Source organism: Tenrec ecaudatus, chromosome 12, assembly GCF_050624435.1.
Source record: "Tenrec ecaudatus isolate mTenEca1 chromosome 12, mTenEca1.hap1, whole genome shotgun sequence".
NCBI classification, from domain to species: Eukaryota; Metazoa; Chordata; class Mammalia; order Afrosoricida; family Tenrecidae; genus Tenrec; species Tenrec ecaudatus.
Genome location: NC_134541.1, coordinates 12,378,815 through 12,396,958, shown reverse-complemented (window position 1 = coordinate 12,396,958; position 18,144 = coordinate 12,378,815). Strand labels below are relative to the sequence as shown.

The 18,144-nt window shown below is 53.8% G+C and overlaps 1 protein-coding gene across 1 annotated transcript in view; it reads left to right on the top strand.

Moving 5' to 3' along the window:
• Positions 1 to 17,066, top strand: part of PTPN1 (protein tyrosine phosphatase non-receptor type 1) — a 67,938-nt gene extending 50,872 nt beyond the window's left edge. The window contains exons 5-10 of the mRNA XM_075528550.1: positions 1,586 to 1,723; positions 10,554 to 10,763; positions 11,177 to 11,338; positions 11,649 to 11,872; positions 14,168 to 14,363; positions 15,360 to 17,066. Of these exons, the coding sequence (XP_075384665.1) occupies positions 1,586 to 1,723; positions 10,554 to 10,763; positions 11,177 to 11,338; positions 11,649 to 11,872; positions 14,168 to 14,363; positions 15,360 to 15,383 (954 nt within the window). The 3' untranslated portion in view covers positions 15,384 to 17,066. The remainder of the gene's footprint in view (positions 1 to 1,585; positions 1,724 to 10,553; positions 10,764 to 11,176; positions 11,339 to 11,648; positions 11,873 to 14,167; positions 14,364 to 15,359) is intronic.
• The last annotated feature ends 1,078 nt before the right edge of the window (positions 17,067 to 18,144 follow it).

Genomic DNA, 18,144 nt, shown 5'->3' with positions numbered 1-18,144 from the left:
CTCCCGGAGACACTACACCTGCAGGGACAGAGTGGACCTGCTCCCCTCCAGACACTGCAGCACTCCTGGCCCCGGGCCCTCTCCAGCTCAGAGGAGGAGCATGTGGCCCGGGGGTCCCCAGGCCTTGCCAGGTGCAGGCACCTCGATCCCTGGGCTCAGCTGCCCTGGCCACCTCTGACCACAGACTCGGCCTGCCAGGAGGCCATCACAAGTCCCAAGAAACTATCCAGATAAAGTAGTCAGGCCCTAAAGCAGTGGTCCTCAACCTTCCTAATGCCATGACCATTCAATACAGTTCCTCATGTGATGGGAACCCCCAACCATAAATTTATTTTCATTGGTTCTTCATCACTGTCATTTTGCTACTGTTATGAATCGGGCTACCCCCAGGTTGAGAACCGCTGCCCTAGAGGGTTAAAGCCCCAACTGCACAGAAGTAAGACATCCAAGGGAGCCTTCACGGTGGAAATGAACAGAGCTCTTCCCTCCCCCCCCCCCACAAAAGCACCCACACAAACGGTGTCCACTCGTGCCGACTGCTGCGGCCCACTTTGTGAAAATGCAGGTACTGGTGTAGCAGGTGAGGCCCGTGTGTGAGTTCTCAAAGTGGTGACCTGACTCGTCTGATCTCAGAAGAAACCTTTTTTTTTTTTGCAGTGAAAGTGTTTTTCTCTCGACTTTGGTGGCTTGATGAGTAAAATGTGAAGGCACACAGTGTGCAGCCAACCCCCAGCTCTCGCCGCTCCTGTCAGCACTTTGACTAAAGAAACAACACAGGTGGCTCCCAGCAGGCACCTTCCCGTCAAGAACATTGGAAACTGAGCCCTAGGGCTGGGCGAGTACAGACTAACAAAGTGGACTGGTCCCCTGGTGTCCAATCAAAAAGGGCAGAGACTAAGCCTGAGCCCCGAGCTCAACAGCAGTGTCCTGCTAACTTTGAGTCAGATTTTCTCAACCAACCCAGGTCTTTGAGAGTTGACTTGTTTTAAAGGAAAATTCAAGTACAACCTCTGAAGTTGTCTTCTCATCGAAACCATAGCTGAGCGAAGGTGGTGGTGTGGGCAGTGGACCGTGAGCCTTCTTTGAACATGAACTTGTAGTTGGCAGCAGCCCTCAGTGAAAAAGTGTCCGTTTGCTGCCTCTTCTGTTCTTGCCACTGACGAGTGCCTGCTTTGGGTAGGGTCAGATGCCTGCACTCGGTATGCCAGGCTGTCGGGCATCTTTGAAGTGGTACATAGAGTAGTTTGCGACCAGACTGTGCTATCTGGTTCCACTTTGGAGGGGACAGGAAAGAGACCAAACCAAACCCACCTCACCTCCCTGAGACTCCCCGTCACCAGGGCGGGGAACCAGGGCACTGCTGGGGTTGCAAGACCATGTGCAGTCCTGTGGAGAGCTTCACAACCCCTTCCCACCCCCACCATCCCCACACACACACCGCCCAGAAGATTTGTGGGTGCACTGGAAGTGACTTCTAGGTTTGGAAGACCCCGGGCCTCTGGGTTGCCGTGGCACTGGGAAATGTGTTCTCTCATAGGAGAACAGCTGGCTGCTCACATTAATTCATTGTTATTTCCACCTCCAGTTAAAATGTGCACAGTACTGGCCACAGAGAGAAGAAAAAGAAATGATCTTTGAAGACACAAACTTGAAGTTAACCTTGATCTCGGAAGATATTAAGTCCTATTACACAGTACGGCAACTAGAATTGGAAAACGTCACAGTGAGTATGGCTTGCGCTTTAGCACACTAGACAGCGGCTTAGTGCCTTTTTCTCTTGTGCGACGTCTGACTTGGGACATGCTGCCCAGGCTCTGTGTGTCCTAGGCAAGGTAGCGCAGACCAGTGGCCCCTGGGAAGGGACATTTCTCCATAGAACTTTCGCTCAACTCTTAACAGGACCGATTCTCGGGACAGAAAAGAGCGATGAAAAGTGAGCTCGTCCTTCCCTCGAGGTGGAGGAGCTGCAGAATGGCCGGGGGGTGAGAGACGGCAGCGGACAGGCTTCGGCTGCCGTTGCCCTCAGCCTCCTTGGTTGGAGCACAGGACAAGGGCCTTCGAGGCTGGCCTGTGCCACGGCCAGCAGACGTCTTCTCGGGAGGTCTTTGGGTGTATTTATGTGGAAAGAATTTCTAGTCCCAGCTGCTTGACGACAGCCTGTCATTAAAAGCCAGCCTTTGGTTCTTATCCAAATGGGGGAAATGCAGAACAGCATGTCAGATGTTCGTGGACTCCAGATTTCAGGGGCCCTAGAGGCCAGATGAAGACAAGACTCCTGCCCTGCGATGATCTGCAAACCGTAAATCAAGGTGTCTTTGGAAGTCGTCCTCAAACCTTGGCTTGGCTCACCTACTAAAGGACATCTGCCTGGAGCATGATGCTCTTTAAGGGCTATCAGTTTGGTCTCTACGGGATCATACTGACAACAGCAACTTGATAGTTAGGCAGGCAGGGTGAGAGTTCATGTTCACAGAGGAGGAACGACTCGGAAGCTGTGAGGGCAGCCGTATAAGTCAGAGAATGTGATCAGTGCATGTACGTGTAGAAACTTAAATCAGTGCATGGTTCTGCTTGTGATGGCTGTGCTCTCGGTGTGATGACTGTGGTTCTCGGTGGTTTGGCAGACCCTGTTGGAGTCCCTTCCATACTGTGACAGGATGTGATCATTGATGAGAGCAGCCAATCTGTTGAAACTCCGTTGATTTACATGGAAGAATGGCCTGCATCTCTTAGTTGGATGTTCTGGCGAACCTCTCTCTTACTCCTGCATCCTGATGGTCATCGTCTGGGTCTGGGGATGTACCCCTAGCCTGCTGTCTCACCTGCTGATTTGGAGTTCTTCAGCTCCTAAAACCACTTAAGTCAGGAGAAGCCTTCAGTCTGGCATCTGACCCACAGAGTTGGAACTTGCTAGCCTCCACAAACTTCATGAGCCATTTCTTTGCAGTAAATCATCTTCAGTCTCTCTTTCTCCTCCTTTTTCTCAACCACCCCCTCAAGACCAAACTTACTACCATCAAGTTGATTCTGATGTACAGCCTCCTTATAAGGCTATAAATCTTTACAAGAACAGACGGCTGTATCTTTCTCCACTGGAGCAGCTAGTGTGTTTGAACCACTGACTTTAAAGTTAGCAGCCTGCTGCTTACCTGACAGCTCATGGGAAGGAGGAATTGAGGGATAATGTTTCAGCCCCAGAGATTTTAAAAGGATGAGATTTTTTTGGCTCACTGAATCTTGGATTAAATGGTGACGTACAGCAGAAGCAGAGAAGTCTCTGTAACAGGTTCTGGCTGCCGTGCAAGCTGTTCTGCGACTTGGGGCATATGCTCCGTCTGATTCAACGGCGCTTGATGTGTCAGTGGCTGGTAGATATGCCTCTGTTGGTGCATCACAAGGCAGACCCTTAGGATTTTGGAACAAAGCCTTGCTGTCCTCTGCAGATAACTGTTCTCCTTTTGAGGAACAGCTTTGGGGTCATTGCTAGGCCTTAATAGAAACAATGCTTAAGTATGGCACCAAGTCACCATGCAACAGAGCTGCCCATCATGAAGTGGGTGCTGCTTGACCCGCAGGGTCATAGAGTCCGACATGCCCAGGAGCACCCCATCTTTATGTAGAAGTGATAAATGTGAGATCAAGTCCAAGCCGGATGTGAAGGCACGAGCTCCTCGAGGAAGTAGGCCAAATGCCCACGGTCCCCCCCTCACACTGCCTCCCTCTCCAGTCTGCACTGTGAGCTCTTGGGGAGCTCCTTCCCATCAGTTGGCCGAGGCCGCGGAACACTGCTGTCCCTAAAGGGCAGTGGGGCCAAGGAACCTCCACATAGGCAGAGCTACAGTGGCACTGTGTTAGACCAGGTGGACTAGAGAAACCAATCAAGAGACACTCGTGTGTATAAGAAAGAGCTTTACATACAAGAGCAATTATATAGTGAGAAAACATCCTAGCCCAGTGCAGATCAAGTCCATGAATCCAATATTAGCCCATATGTCCTGTAATCAGTCTATAAATCCCTCTTCAGACTCACGCAACACATGCAATGATGAAGAATTCGGGAAGATCACAAGCCAGTGGGTGGGAAGTGTTGTAGATCCAGTGGTGGTGGAAGCATCTCAGTGCTGGTGTGAGTCTCCACATGGCTCTCCAGCTCCAGGACTTTGGCTCTATCAGTGTAACTCCATGTGGATTGTCAGCAGGAAGAGGAAGCGGAGAGTGTGTATCTGGCCTCCAGTGAGCTATTTACCTCCTTCGCACCTCCAAATGACTTCAAGCTGCGACATGATTGACAAGCTAGACTCCACCCCTTCACAAGTTGACAGAAATTATGTCACTGCCACAGGCATGTACCTACTTGCTTGCTTTGCTAGGAAGGAAAAATAGTGAGATGTTCAATTATATATACTGATTCATGGGCTGTGGCCAATGGTTTGGCTGCATGGTCAGGGACTTGGAAGGAGCCTGATTTGAAAATTCGAGTCGAGAAGGCATGAGGAATAGGACGTGGATAGACCACTCTGTGGCGCCAGAGAAGTGAAGATTTTCTGGGACTCGGGAAGGCTTTTCTAAAGGTTACCTCTGCAGAGGATGACTTCAGCAATCAGATGGATAGGATGAGGAGCTCCATGGAAACCAACCACTGCCTTTCCCCGATGCTCCTGTCATTGCCCAGGGGGCTCAAGAATAAAGTGGCTGTGGTGGCAAGGATGGGAGTTGGACATGAACCCCGCAATATGGATGTCTACTCACCAAGGACAACCTGGCTGCAGCCACTACTGAATGCCCAGCGCCGAGGCTACTCTGTGGGATTGTTCCTCAGGTGAATGGGCAGCAACCTGGTGGCAGTGGCCATCGTGGAAAGAGCAGTGTGTCGTTCTTACTGGGATAGGTAGACATTTACTCAGAGCACGGTTGCCTTCCCTACACCTAATGCTTCTGCCGAAATGACCACCTGTGAAGTCACAGATAAGTATCCGTCGTCATGGTTACCACCATGGCTTTGCCTTAGATGGAGAGACTCACTTCACAGTAAATGGGTGGAAATGCTGTGCTCATGGATCCACTGGTCTTTGGATGTTCACCTCCATCCTGAAGGTAGAACTGCAGGCACAGTCAGGCTGCCATGTGGGGGGCAGTGTGCTCAGTCTCCAACAGCCAGGACTCAAGGGAATGGCTCCACTCATTAGTATTACCCCTACTGACCCCCCTGCAAAATTCTTGTCTCCCATCTTTGATGCCCTTTGGCCTGCAGGTCTAGAGGTCTAAGTTTCAAAAGGAAGACTATTATTCCTCCTGGAGACGCTTTGGGCTCATCGTGCCTTTGAATCGCTTGGCAGAGAAGGGAGTTACTGTACTGACTGGCACCACTGATCCTGATTACCAAGTGGAAAATCAGATGGATAGTGTAAAAGGGAAGTCAAAAATAATAGTCTGGAATAATGGAAATTCCCTAGGACATGTATTTATTAAATAGATTACTTGATAAATGTGTTTAAAGCCCGTGGGAAACTGCAGCCACCTCATTCCGACGTGACTGGTGGTGGCCCAGGCCCTTCAGGAGTGAAGGCAGGAGCTCTCCTGCCAGGTAAGAGCCATGGTGAGCTGAGGGGCTTGCTGGCGCCACAAGGAAGAGCCTGTTGTGAGCAGTCACGTGACCAGCTGTGGAAATCAAGTTGGGAGTACTGCTTCTTTGTTCTATTGTTTGTTGGGGGGAGGGGGGAGGAGGGCATGCGTGCTTGCATGTCCACACGCTCGCTGGCTCGCATGCACACAAGCACACTCTCAAAGCCAAATTCACAGCCACGGAGTTGATTCCGACTCACGACAACACACACACACACACACACACACACACACACATCAAACATTCTCATTCTCGTCCCTCTCCTATCCCGCTACTTAGAAAACAGAAGTTTTACATGGGGTGGGTGCAGGTTGGGTTGTGTACATGTCCATTGTAGCAGGTTCAGTGTGAACGTGACTTGATGACTGTCTTTCTCGAAAGCGCATGAGTGGTTGAAGGAAGCGTGTTGACAGGTGATGGATGATCATTATTGCCTGTCAACTGGGTCAGGCTATTATTCTCCATCGTTTCATAGCCACTGGGCTGATGGCTCATCATCATGTAACGTAATCGTCCCCTGCACTTTGTGATCTGATGTGGACAGCTAATCCATTTCTCCAGGGCTGCGGCCTGTATCTAATATATATGCATGTTCTGACAAAGCACCCCTCTCCCCACCCTGCGTCCCCCTTGTCATCTTCGGACCTCTGGTTCTTGGGATGTGGGCCAGTGACCTGCAGGTTTGGAGTTTCACTGGCTCCTTCAGCCCATCTGACTTGATGGTTTGGGGTTCATCAGCCCGTGTAAACTACACGAGTCAGGAGAAGCCTCCTGCCTGACATCTGATCCACAGAATTTGGACTTGCCAGCCTTCACAGCTCCATGAACCATTTCTCTGCATCTGCATCTATGTGGATATAAAGAGGGAGGCTTGGTGATGCTGTGGGTTAGGTGCTAACCGCAGGTTGCCAGGCTGCACTCACCAAATCCTGTGAGAGCAGAATGAGGGTGGCTGCTCGGAGAGAGAGGTATCCTCTCTGAGACCCTGGGTCGGGTCCCTGGGAACCAGAATCAGCCGCCAGTGGTGTGCATGTGTGCTTCACGGGTTTTGCTTCACAGAGAACCCAGCCGAAGGCAGTTCTCAACCTCAACCACAAAAAGATAAATTATTTTCTAAAATGAGTTCTCAAGTTGCGGAGGCAATAAGCCGATGTCTGATGGTGACTGGATGCTTGCCTTGTGGTTATTTTCTTTGACAGCTTTGACAAATCAAGCTGCTACTTTAAGAATGCGACTTTGTGTCTGATGATGCAGCAGTTGGGTCGTCCATGAGGTGTATACACAAATGAGGACTGAAGCTGCCCTTTTTTTTTTTTAAATGATAGTCAAGGATCAACTTTTTTTTTCAGTCATTTTATTAGGGGCTCATACAACTCTTTATCACAATCCATACATACATCAATTGTGTAAAGCACATTTGTACATTCATTGTCCTCATCATTCTCAAAACATTTGCTCTCCACTTAAGCCCCTGGATTCAGCTCCTCATTTTTCCCCTCCCTCCCTGTTCCCCCTCCCTCATGAATCCTTGATAATTTATAAGTTATTTGTCATATCTTGCACAGTCTGACATCTCCCTTCACCCACTTTTCTGTTGTCCTTCCCCCAGGGAGGAGGTTATGTAGATCTTTGTAATCAGTTTCCCCTTTCCAACCCACCCTCCCACTTGCACCACTGGTCCTGAAGGGATCATCCACCCTGGATTCCCTGTGTTTCCAGTTCCTATCTGTACCAGTGTACATTCTCTGGTCTAACCAGATTTGTAAGGTAGAATTGGGATCATGATAGTATGTGTATGGGGGCAGGGGGGGAAGCATTTAGGAACTAGAGGAAACTTGTATGTTTCATCGTTGGTACATCGCACCCTAACTGGCTCATCCTACCCAACCCTTCCTTAAGGGGGTGTCCAATTGCCTACAGATGAGCTTTGGGTCTCCACCCTGCACTCTCCCTCATTCACAATGATAGGATTTTTTGTTCTTTGATGCCTGATACCTGATCCCTTCAACACCTCATGATCATACAGGCTGGTGTGCTCCTTCCGTGTGGGCCTTGTTGTTTATGAGCTAGATGGCCGCTTGTTTACCTTCAAGCCTTTGAGACCCCAGATGCTATCTATATCTTTTGATAGCCAGGGACCATCCGCTTTCTTTACCACATTTGCTTATTCAACCGCTTTGTCTTCAGTGATTGTGTCAGGAAGGTGAGCATCATAGAATGCCAGTTTAATTAAACAAAGTATTCTTCCATTGAGGGAATATATGAGTGGAGGCCCAATGTCCATCTGCTACCTTAATACTAAACCTATAAATATATGCACATAGATCTATTTCCACATCCTCATATAAAAATACATTTACATATGTACATGCCTTTACTTAGATCTCTATAAATGCCTTTTGCCTCCCAGCTCTTTCCTCTATTTCCTTTTACTTTCCTCTTGCCCCGCTATCATGCTCAGTCTTCATTTGGGTTTCAGGAATTCCTCTTGGTTACAGTACCCTTGATCACACCCTACCAGGCCTCCTACACCCTCCTCACCACCAATTTGGATCACTTGTTGTTCCCTTGTCCCTGGGGTTGTTAACACCCACTTCCTTTTCCCCTGCCTCCTCCTCTCCCATTAACCTCCAGAACAGTCGGTCCTATTGTTTTCTCCTCCAAATTGTTCATCCAACCTATCTTATTTAGATAGACCTGTGGAGATAATAACATGCACACAAACAAGACAGAGCAAAATCAAGCAACAAATTAAAACAAAGCAACAACACTACCACAAACAAGCCAATGACAAAAAAAACACAACAAGAAAGAAAAACTTGTAGTTAGTTCAAGGACTGTTTGTTTGCCTTTAGGAGCGTTTTCCAGTCGAGTCTGTTGGGGTGCCAAACCCTGTTTCCAAAGTCTAATTTTTATATTCCTGGGGACTTCGTTGCTCTGTTCCCCTTGCTGTTCTGCCTTGGTGTGGTGAGATCAGATCGGGCAGAATTCCTACACTGTGTCTCTAGTGTTGTCCCCTGTAGGGCTATGGGTCAGTGAGGGATGTCATGTCTCATAGTGGGGCTGGCCATGTGGACTTTTCTCTGGATTGGCTGTTCTGAATGGAAATATCGTCCTTATAGCTTAGGTGGGCCAGGATGTGCTCCACTCTCTCTTCTAGACATGTCCCTCTGCCTCAGCTGCAGATTCAGTGCTGTCCTCTGAAATAAATTCTTCAGGGGAGAAGGATCAACTCTTAAAAATTAATAATAGAGGAGGGAAATTTTGATCAAAAATAACAGCAATAATAGGTTGTGACCTTTGAACACACCAAGCACCATGCCGAGAAGACACTGCCCATGGGGTCCTGAGTAAGCCCCGGGAGCCAGCGGGGTCTGTGGCAATGCCGGGCTCAGGCAAGGGTGCTGTGAAATGCGGGCCAGCCATAGCTCTCTGGAACCCACTTGGTTGGTCCTTCTGCCCCATCAAACCAGAAGGCCCTGGGCAGGGGACATCACTCTCAGTGTTGCCCGTCTCCTCATCTCTTCGGTTGGGTTTCTCTGAGGGTTCGGGATGTTAATACCAGGCTCCTGGCCTGTGCCAGGGACTGGGGAGTTGGTAGCATGGGCTTTTCCAGTGAGGGGGTACAGGTGGAGTCAGTGCAGGGAGGGGCACGCTGGGCTTTGGTAAAGGGACGCGTGCTCTGCTGAGGTACCTCCACATCTTGGTCATGTTTTTAACTGGATGCCTTTGCCTCCTCGTGGCCCCTGTTGATGAGTTCATAACTGAAGTAAGCTCTGGGGCCCAGGTCCCTGAGAACCAAAGAAAGGTTCAAGTGGCCTTCGGGGACGCAGTGCTAGGGGACCAGGAGCTCTCGTGGGCAGCTGGGCCCCTCACTACTGCACTCCAAAGAGAGAGGAGCTGGTGGGGGGGGGGGGTGACTTGAACAGTGTTCACATTAAAGAAACCATGCGGAGGATGGTGTGGTCACCTGGTCGGTGGTTAAAGCTTTCTGCCCTCGGGTCTGGTGAAGACAAGACCGTGCCGCTTGCTGCTGAGGGAATGTGAGCAGGGACAGGGTAGACCTGTACCCTTGCTTTTAGCCTTTAGAGATCATGAACTTCATTTCTGGGGTTGTGGCTGTTCTAGTCCCACGCAGCTCTCTCGGGGTTCCGTTGGCCTGGGTAAGTGGTTATAATGATACTCAGAGCTCTGTGTGGACCTGGGCAGGGGGAAAGGGGCGGGGCGGTGGTATTGGCCTCTGGCACGTAGTGAATCCCATGAGACAGTTTGCCACGTGAAGCAGAGTTGTTCATAAGCAGGCCTCTCGGCTTCTCTCCAGGTGGCCTGGACAGGGAGTCTCGTGGTCTCAGGGCCCTGGCCCGCCTGCTGTGTGCTCTGAGGTTAAAATGGTCTCGTATTCTCTTCTCCCAGTAAGCACCGCGGCCGGATTGCGATGACTAGAGCCCAGGGTGCCCCGGCCACACAGTCCTGTAGAATGGGTGGGAGACAGCGCAGAGGCCTCACTGCTGCAGGCTGCAGGGAGCACTCTGGCCTGGGCCCATCATACCAGTCTCCCTGCAGCCTGGCCGCATGGACCATCTGCTCGCTGGGGGTGGAGCCACGCATTGCAAATACCTCTCCCTCAAGATCAAGTTGCTTTCTGTTTCCTCTACATCCACAGTCCTCTGCGACATCCCAATAGTCTTGAAATCGTCCCACATCACCCAGAGCTAATGCTCCATGGCGGGTACTTTTCCACCCTCAGTGGCCCCCTGAGAAGGTGGCAGTGGCCCTAGGACCCTGAAGATAGAGGTGGGTGGCAGGGAGGGGTGCCTGCAGGAGCTCGGGTTCTGAGACTCAACACTGCTATGGGGTCATGGGTGTACAGTTACCCCGTGCTTGCTGGGAGTTTGTGTCAGAACCCTCATGAATGTTTTTTCTCTTGCAGTCTCAAGAAACTCGAGAGATTTTACATTTCCACTATACCACATGGCCTGATTTTGGGGTCCCCGAATCACCAGCCTCGTTCCTGAACTTCCTTTTCAAAGTCCGAGAGTCGGGCTCCCTCAGCCAGGAGCACGGCCCCATCGTGGTGCACTGCAGTGCCGGCATCGGCCGTTCAGGAACCTTCTGCCTCGCTGATACATGCCTGCTGCTGGTAAGGAGGCCCGAGGCCCTGGGAAGGCTGGGGCCAGGCCACAGCCGTCTCTGCCATCACATCACATAGCTCCACTCTCCCAGTTCTTGCCACTCCATTCGGTGATGCTGGCGTTACCCTGCGCGGCTCAGCTCCGAGCGTGCTCTTCATTTGCACGTGGAATCCGGCGCCATCGGCAAATCATCCTCTCTCCGCATAGCCCTTTCCACCCACTGCGCCCACTCGATCAATGTTTTGTTGCATTTTCTTCTGTGTTCTAGAATTACTCTTCTGCACTCCCCGCACCCTAGATTTTTCCTTGAGAAAAAAATCAAGCCACAGGAATGCCCTACCCTGAATGAAGTACACACCTTGCCGCCGTTTTGGCGGGCGGGGGTGGCTGACTGTGTCCCCCCCCCCACTCTGGCTTTCAGATGGACAAGAGGAAAGACCCTTCTTCCGTGGATATTAAGAAAGTGCTGTTAGAAATGAGGAAGTTCCGAATGGGGCTGATCCAGACTGCGGATCAGCTCCGCTTCTCCTACCTGGCTGTGATCGAAGGTGCCAAATTCATCATGGGAGACTCCTCGGTTCAGGTGGGCATCATCGTTGCTGTCACCCGGTGTGACGGTCGGAAGGAGGGGTGGTCAGTCTTCCCGAGTTGCAGGCCTGCACCGTGTCAGAGGGACTTGTCCGAGCTGTGGGCCATTCCGCTGTGGCACTGCAGTTCTGGGGGGTGGGGGCGGGGCAGGTGTTGATGTGGAGCAGAGCAGACCAGTTTGCAAAGGTTGCCCTTGCCTGGAGTTGCCGCCCGTCTCTCTGCTGGCCCTCTGCAGGGCTGGCTTTCTTGACAGGCAGCCCAGACACCAGCACTGATGATGGGCTTCCTCTTGCTGCCCTTTCCAGGAGCAGTGGAAGGAGCTCTCCCACGAGGACCTGGACCCCCCACCGGAGCACGTCCCCCCACCACCTCGGCCCCCCAAACGCATCCTGGAGCCAGACAACGGAAAATGCAAGGGGTTCTTCGCCAACCACCAGTGGGTGAAGGAGGAGGCAGGGGACAGCCAGAGAGAAGCGCCCATCGAGACCGAAACCAGAGCCCCCTTAAATGTCTCCCGTAGCACAGAAAGGTAACGTTGGGGACAAGGGGACATGACCTTGTTGCTTGGAAGCCCCTTGGGAGCAGCCTCCTCTTGACAACCCCTGCTTGTGTGGCTCCTGGATGGAACTGCCCCTTCCCCTGCCTGGAGGGGACTAGGCTCTGGCCCCAGCTTGGCCCAAGACAGAGCCGTCAGCTTGGCTCTAGCGCCCCCTTGTGGTTCCTGTTGGAGATGCGTGCCGTGCTGCTAAGCAGGGTCTCCCGCTGAGGGACGTCTCCACTCGCAGGCCTGTTCTGCAACTTGCCTCTGGTTCTTTGGGAACTTAACCTTCCTAGGTGGTCTTTCAAGCTTACTGCCCCTGACAGTTGGACAGAAAGTGATATGCACTTGTGCTGCCCTGAGAGACCAGGAACCGAGGCCCTGGCCTCCAAGAGCCTGTGTTAGGGAGGAGGCCATCCCAAACAAACCTTGGGGGACCAGAGAGGGTGGTGTGGTAGTGCTCACTACAGGTCCACCTCAGATACTTTGCTTTCTGAGTCGTCAAGGAAGGCTACCTGGAGTGGGTAGCATGGAGCAGAGATTAGGGATGGAGATGGTTTAGCCAGGTCTGAGGCTGCTGATGGCAGTACCTTTGTGGGTGAGATGAGGTGTGTGGACATGCTGAATTACGTGTGGGTCAGGATGTTTATTGCTAGAGCCTTTGATCTTGAAAAAGGAGCCATGCCCTTTCCTGACCAGGGCCTGGGTCAGCAGTGTAGCCCCTCTGTGCTGGGTCAGGCTGCCACCATTCACATGTACGCTGCATGTGCTGACAAGCTGTGACCTTGGGGTTGGAGGACAGACCGTCCCCACATCACCAACTTCCAACTCTAGGGGGCAGCAGTAGGGTAACTTTACCCTCATTGTGATGCGATTAAACCAACCCATATACCTGCAACTGATTCCCCATCACAATCATCCACCTTTGCGGCGCGTGCAGCTGTTCAGCCCTTAGAGAGGGGCTAGCCTTTTCCTGCACTGACACACACCAGATGCACTGCCAACTCGTCGTGACCCCGGAGGGCAGAGGAGGGCTCTGCCCTGTGCGTTTCCGAGACAGGAACTCCACAGGAGCAGAGAGCTCTGTCCTTCCCCATGGAGAGGTTGGCGGTCTCGCATGCTCACCTCACCTTGCGGTTGGCCACCTAACATGTAACCACTAACGCGACGAAGGCAGTCTCGAGAGAGCCAGCTGTGCCTCTTCCGTTTGCCTACACATTCAGCTGAAAGAAACCCCTAGGGGTATTTACTCACTCGACGTGAGTCACACACCACGGGGTCTTTCAGCTAAAACGCGCTGTCGGCCTCAGGCAGGCGCCTGGCTGGGGTGCTCATGGCCATACAAGCCCTGGCCCATGAACTAGAAGCCCAGTGATATCATGCCGCAGGCGAGCCTGTTTTCTGTCAGGCCCTGGGTGGGGCACATTCCCGCTCTCCCGGCTTTGACAGAGGCGGGCAGGTGGGTGGAAAGCAGGCATAGCATAGCAAGCCCTAACTCAAGGCAGAGCTGCATGGCGGGCCCAGAGTGCAGAGTGATGCCCCTACAGCTGTCCCAGAATCAGGCACTGCAGTCCACCTGAGCGGCACCAGTCACTTGGTGCCTCTGCGTGTCTTGTCACTTCCATTGAGACTTGGGGGTAGGCAACAACAAGCTGACCTGTACAAAGTACCAAGTGCTCGGGGCCTGGCCGCAGTACATGCTGGTACAGCCACCTTGTCGCCTGGGAGAACACTACTCCTGGGATAGAATGGGCACTGACGCACATTGGAGGTAGGACGTGCTGTGACCAGACAGCCTCCTGGGTGGGGCTAGAGGGAGGGCAAGCAGGCCAAGGGTCTGGACTCTGCTGTATGGACTGTCAGCCTCTGCTGGCCACTCCCAAGGAGCCCCTGGAGGGAGATGGGAGAGAGTACGTCTTGTCCCTGCCAGGTCGCACTGACCAGCCCCTATGGAAGACAGCTTGCCCCGGTACACAGAGGCCTGGGAAATGGTCCTGGAGGCTGGGATTCATGCTAGGGACTCGGAGTGGACTCCAGGCTTCCAGTATCCTCCCAGCTATGGGCACAGCCTAGGGTGCCCAGGAGGGCGTGGCAAGTGGACTGCCAGGGTGGGGTCCTCCTGGCCATCTCTAAAGCAAGAGGTGGCTGGCTTTGTGCCCGTGGCATTGGTGCTTCCACGTTCCGTCAGGGTGAGGGGTTCGTTTCTCCTGGAATCACACCCATGAAAGCACTCTTGCTACTGGAAGTGTTCATCCAAGTGACCCAGGGCCCCCTCTGGTTCCACAGCTCCAGTCGAGACACTGAAATCAGAAGGCGGATTGTGGGGGAGAATCTGAGCAGCACCCCAGTCACTGTCCCCACCAAAGGGGAGTCCCCAGCTCCTGAGGAGGAGGAAGAGCGGGCGCTAACTCACTGGAAGCCCTTTCTGGTCAACATGTGCATGGTGACGGTCCTCACGGCTGGCGCCTACCTCTGCTATAGGGTATGTTTTCACTGATGAGTGTGCCCGCCTGAGCCCGGGCACAGAGAGCACTGGCGGTGGCCGGGCGCAGGATTCGGGCTGGAAGGATCTGAGCCAGGCCTCGGAAGAGACAGAGCAAAGGTTCTAAGGCTGGAACTGTGGACGGGCCGAAAGAGGGTGGCGGATGGACGCACTAGGGTTGCCGTGAGCCCCGTGGTCCCAAGAATACACAAGGCGAGTCTCAGGGCCTTCACTTCTGCAGGAGCAAGTAGAGAAAATGCCAAATACGTCGCTCTCTTCTTCTTTTTTTTTTGGTTCATTTGTTTTTGGAAGAAAAAAAATTACAACACATTGTTGTTTTTAACCTTTATAAAATAGCTCTTTGTTATTACGGGGGGGTGGCTGAGGGAGGGGAACTGAGGCGCTGAGGAGGCCTTCCTGTGCCCTTGGGGTATTGAGCCCCAGTTTCGGTGTGATTTCCCAGGGCGGGGTCCAAATGGTTGGGAACGGAAGTTCCCCTGGAGAAGAAGGTTAGGGCAGTCCCTGTCAGTGCCCTCTGCAGGGACAGCACTCTGGCCGGCGCCCAGGGGCCTCTCGTTTCTGAAGAACAAGCTGGCTGTTGCTTTGGCTCAGGGCGTCAGGGGCCCTGGGTGCTTTCTCCACAGGTACCGCCTCCCTGCTCGTCACGGGGGCTTCCACCAGGGCGCCCCCGGCGTCCTCACGCCCGGCTGCCAAGTCACACTAGACGTGTGTCGCTGTCCAGGTTGGGGAAGGGCCTCACAGCCGCTCTGGGGCCCCACCCGACTCGGCCTTCACATGCTGACCATTGCGTTGCCTCCCGGCAGCCAGCGCTGCCAGATGGTGCAGGATGCAGACAGGCCTTTCTTTGGGGGTGCTCGTAGGGAGGGAAGCAGGTACCCTCAACGTCCGCGGTGGGGTGGCTGTGGGGGGCAGGCGGGAGTCGGGCGACTGCAGGTGGCTCCTGGGCTCATCTGACAATGTTTGGTTTCCTTCCAGTTCCTGTTCAGCAGCAACACATAATCTGACCCTCCTCCTCTCCACCCTCTGCCCGTCTGCCTCGCTCGTAGCACCCGACCCGGCTCGCCACGTGCCGCGGTAGGTGAGGGCCGCCGGGACCAACGGACACGCACTCTGCACTAGCCTGGCCCTGGCCAAGTTCCTGGTCCCCCCTGCCCCCGCCTCGAGCACCAGATGCACGAGGCGAGCAGACCCCGCGGAGACCTGGGGTGGCCTGCCTCTGTGCCTGGTGGCAGGTGCACACGTCCCACGCAGCCCCGACAGGCACACGCCACTGCCTCCCAGCCCTTCGTGGAGTCCGTAGTGAGCCCCACTCCGTATTTATTTTTTTATTTTCTCCTCAAAGGTGTCCAAGGGGCACAAGCATTTTCTTAAACCGATAATGTATTAAACAATTTTGATGTCAGCCTTGCATCAAGGGCTTTATCAGAAAGTACAATAACAAACCCTCAGGTCATACTGGGCACGGCGGCACCCTGGGACCCGTGGCGCCACACCAGTCCTGGGAAGGAGGCCTGCTGTGGGCGGTCGGGGTGGCGTGGGCACTGAGGCCCGCTTCGCCTTGTGTCCGTAGCGCAGTCGACTGGAGAGTGACACTTGAGTCTTTGAGCTTGCACTGCCCGGCCTGCCCCTCTGCTAGCACCACACTCAGTCGCCAGTCCCCCCGGAATAGAATGCATGCACGGCCCACGTCCTGAGGGGACGCTGGCCGACAGCTCGCTCGGTCCCTGCCGCGCCCCAGGTGCCAGGCCAGCGGCCCCGTGACTGGTTCCGAAGGCTGTTGCTGAAGCGGTCGTCACTCAGCAATTGAGGGGTGCTTTCCAGGAACAAACACTTGCCGAACTCCGGCCACGGCGCTCTAGTGACTTCCTGGTGCCGCCCAGCCGCCCTGGACCAGCTGGGTCCCACTGTAACTCAGACATTCCAAGTGGACAGGAAGCCATATGCACACCTCCCGCTCGGGACCTTGAGGCAAGCAGGGCCACCCCCACTCTTCCCAGGCCACACTCATCCGGTGCAGACCGTGGCGGGGAGCCAAGCAGCTGTGGGAGCCGACCGCAGCCTGGACGAGAGCATCGCGTCTGCCCTGCCCTCGAGCCCTGTGGGGCCTGACGGTGCTCACCGCCCCTCCTCCGAGGGCACTTAGGACCTCCACGAGTCCCTCCACGTTAAGTGGCTTTTTAACAAGGAACAAACAAAAAGGCAGCTGTAGCCCCGAGCTGCTCTCTGGCCAGCATTTTCACATTTTGCCTTTCACGTGTTAGAAGCCAATGCAGTTGTGGGCAGGCCGTTTGTTTTCCTCCAGCCCTTTGCATGCACCGGGTGGGGGGTGTATCTATAGCATTTCAAGTGGACGCGCTGGTTCCCTCCCCCGTGGGGACAGCGGAGGCTCCCTGTGGGACGGGGCCGGGAGCTAGCCCCTGCTCCGCTCTATGCCTTAAGCCAGTATTTACTCATCCGGCCGTTGTCTTTTCACAATGGCCATAGAATAAACCATTGTTTTTACCAAAAAAGAAAAAGCGGAAGAAACCCAGGTGTTGGGGCCTGATACCTTTCCAGGCGTGTGTGCGCGTGCTGCATGGCGGGCGGGGTCTCAGGGTCTCAGTGTACAGTTTTCAACTGGCCATATCAATGAGGGGATGGCATTTTAGTTGCAACAATAAACTTTTTTTTCTAAAGAACTTGGATTTGGGGTGCTTCCCGTCTCTGCGTCCTCTGGGACCTAAACCGGGACCGGCTGCTTCCCTGCCTCCTGAGGGGGTCCATGCTGTCGGGCAGTGGGGGTGTCGGGGCGGTTATTCAGGTTGAGCCATGGGTGGGGCTAGCTCTGTGTGAGTGGGGAACTGCACCACCACCACCAAGCTTTCCCCCCACTCCCGAAACAAAAGCACCCTCTAGACCAGCCGTTCTCAACCTGGGGGTCGCGACCCCCCTGGGAGTGGAACAGCCCTTTCACAGACAGGGTCGCCCGATTCTTCACAGTAGCAGAATTACAGTGATGATCTGGCAACAAAAATAATGTTAGGGTGGTGTCACCGCCACATGAACTGTGACGTCGCTGCATCCGGAAGGGGGACAACCACTGCTCTAGAAGTACCTCCCGTCAGGAACTTGGGAGACTCGGAGAAGCAGGTTCAAGAACGGTGCTAACTCAAGGGCTGGCCCCCCAGCCCCTGCCTGTAAGACAGTGGCAAACTGGCTCTCAGTCCATGGTCTGGGGACCTCCTGCCCTCAGTGCACCGGCCGCCGCCGATGCCGAAGGGAGCTATAAACAGTGGTCCCTTCCAAAAGTGAGTCAGGTCTTGCTTTGGGGTGCAGCGTTAGCTAATGTCAATGTCCCTCAAATTGTTTGGTTGTGGAACAACCGCAGGTCTGCGGAGGTAGTGGGGTCTCCCTTACGTGTGAGGAAGAAGCAGTCTGCTGCAGCGGGTAAGCTCAGCTCTGGTCCCCTGACCAGGGAGGGCCTGCGCTGGTGTCACCCACAGCACCCTGGCCCCAGACAGAAAAGGGCACCCAAGCCCGGGCGGGGAAAGAACCCTGGAATCACTTGAGGACAGAAGTTGGATTGAGAGAAAGGCGGCAGCCTTGCCGCGTGGTGTCCGTACAGGGGCGGGCTTGCCGGCTGTCAGCTGAGGCTGCCCCTGAGGCTGCGGGGAGGGAGTGGGGCCGGCGTCAGAGGATCCACCACCACTGTCTCTTGTCCAGATAGGAAACAACGAGGAAAACAGCTCTTTAATTGAGTTTTCAGAATGCCAGGCGTATA